The sequence below is a fragment of the Carlito syrichta genome, unplaced genomic scaffold (assembly GCF_000164805.1).
Source record: "Carlito syrichta isolate Samal-C Ts95f unplaced genomic scaffold, Tarsius_syrichta-2.0.1 Scaffold126461, whole genome shotgun sequence".
In the NCBI taxonomy this organism is placed as follows: Eukaryota; Metazoa; Chordata; class Mammalia; order Primates; family Tarsiidae; genus Carlito; species Carlito syrichta.
In genome coordinates, this window is record NW_007070557.1 from 14,478 (window position 1) to 16,662 (window position 2,185).

Consider the following 2,185-nt stretch of genomic DNA (forward strand, 5'->3'; position numbering starts at 1 on the left):
TGAGTAGAGGTCTCTGTCACCCAGGCTGGAGTGCAGCCTCAACTTGCAGGGCTCAGGGATCCTTCTGCCTCAGCCTTCCAAGTAGCTGGAACCACAGGTGCGCGCCTCCATGCCTGGCTAATTTTTTTGATTTATTGTAGAGACGATGTCCCACCAAGTTGCCCAGGCTGGTCTCAAACCCCTGGGCTCAGGCAATCCTCTCATCTCCGCCTCCCAAAGTGCTGGGATGACAGGCATGAACCACTGCACCCGGCTTTTTATATCCTCATTTATTCCGAAGCAAATCACATGTTAAAAAAATCGCTGTGAGCACGCCCTTCCCTACCTTCACCTTGGTAACAAGTAACAAACAGGCTTCACAGTGCCCGGAGGACACTGCACAGAGCCACCATCTCCCCACCAGCTCCGCTCCCCTCGCGGAAGTCCTTCTGGTTAGGGTCTCTCAGCTGCCCCCGCAATGACCTCTCACCTGGCCTTCCCACCAGGCCGCGTGGAGCAGCCTGCGGACTGACCACCCCACACTGACCCCCGCTCAGCTCCACCACCTGCTCAGCCACTATCAGCTGGGCCCTGGCCGCGGGCCGCCTCCCGCCTGGGACCCTCCCCCTGCAGAGCGGGATGCCGTGGATACAGGTGAGGGAGGACCAGTGGGGATATGAGCATCGTCTTTCTTCTTTCCTCGGGACCTAAGAGTCCAAATCTCCAGCCTCCTCTCTTGACCCAGGATTCTGGATCCGTATCTCTCTCTTCTCCCGGGACCTAAATGCCGGGCCCCGCTCCCCCAAGATACAGGAGTTCAACCTCGGACACGCCCCCCTCCCTCCTGCTCCCTGTTTTTTCGTAGGGGTCCACGCCCCCAGCCTCTCCCCTCCGCAAGCATCCACCCATCCCGTCTAAGAGTTAGAGTCCCGGGTTCCTCCACCTTCAGGAATCCGTAAGACCCTCACGGACCTAGGAACCCAACCACGTCTCCCGTTTCCCAGGCAACGGTGGGGCTTAAGATGAACTACAACTCCCATCATGCTCGGGGGGGCGCCCCAGGCGTCGCGTGTGAACGGGCCCTGCCCCGGGCGTTGCTGGGAGTTGAAGTTTCTTTCTTTCCTCGGGCGCGACGCAGCCTCCGCCCGCGCCGACACGGCCGCCTCACTCCCATTTTCGGAATCTAACTCCGTCTTCTTCGGGCTCCTAGGCGACATCTTCGAAAGCTTTTCCTCGCACCCCCCACTCATCCTACCCCTGGGCAGCTCGCGCCTGCGCCTCGCGGGTCCGGTGACGGACGACGCCCTGCACCGTGAACTGCGCAGGCTCCGCCGCCTCCTCTGGGACCTTGAGCAGCAGGAGCTGCCGGCCAATCACCGCCACGGACCTCCCGTGGCCACGCCTCCTTGAAGGCCAATAGCAAACGAGCGCGCGTACCTTGAAAAATTAATGGGCCCCTACTCGCTGGAGCCCGCCTGAGTGCAGAGCATTGTGGGAGTTGTAGTTCTCACCCCGCATGGGCTCCTGGGGATTTGAGTTTTCGGGTGGCAGAGGATGGGACGGTGGGAAGATGGGCTCGGGATGTGAGCGCCAAGAAGTAATAAAGCTATCTTTGGTATTGGCAGCGCCTCGATTGTTAAGACTCGAGGCGCTAGTGATGGTGATTTTCTGCAGAATAACGTACCGGGGCTCTTGCCTGGAGCGTTGGGCCCCTGCCGAGTCCGAGGAGGTATTTATAGCCACGGCCTCAGCCTGCCCTCCCGCATGTAATCCAACCCAGCGGCGCTGGAGCCTCCCACGCCCCTCAAAACACAGCCCTAAGCATGCTCTGCCGAGTCCCAGGCCCTCAGTCCTGCCAGTGGAACCAGTCATGGTCCCATCGGCCCCCAAAATCCGTGCTACAGCCCCCTCCTCCTTTGCACCCAGAAGTCTGAGGGTCCAGCCTTCTTGGGGCGTGCCTGCCTGTGGGGCACACCGCCAAATCCCCACACCTCTGTCTCTGTTCCCAGCGCCCTCCTCCCTCAGACCCGGGAGTCCAGACCCTCGCCTCCTTTTACCCAACCCCGGAGTCCTGGTCTCCAGCCCGCTGCATTCTGAGACCCAGGAATCCAGGCCCCCAGTCTGAACTTTCACTCCCCTGAACCTGACTCCTGTTGCTGCGTCAGGGGAAAAGTAGGCGACAGGTGGCACCTGCCGGCAGGGCCGG

At 60.9% G+C, this 2,185-nt stretch overlaps 1 protein-coding gene across 1 annotated transcript in view; it reads left to right on the plus strand.

The window, feature by feature from the left end:
- RASIP1 (Ras interacting protein 1) overlaps positions 1–1,603 on the plus strand; it is a 14,501-nt gene extending 12,898 nt beyond the window's left edge. Inside the window, exons 8-9 of the mRNA XM_008048650.2 lie at positions 486–633; positions 1,190–1,603. Of these exons, the coding sequence (XP_008046841.1) occupies positions 486–633; positions 1,190–1,389 (348 nt within the window). The 3' untranslated portion in view covers positions 1,390–1,603. The remainder of the gene's footprint in view (positions 1–485; positions 634–1,189) is intronic.
- The last annotated feature ends 582 nt before the right edge of the window (positions 1,604–2,185 follow it).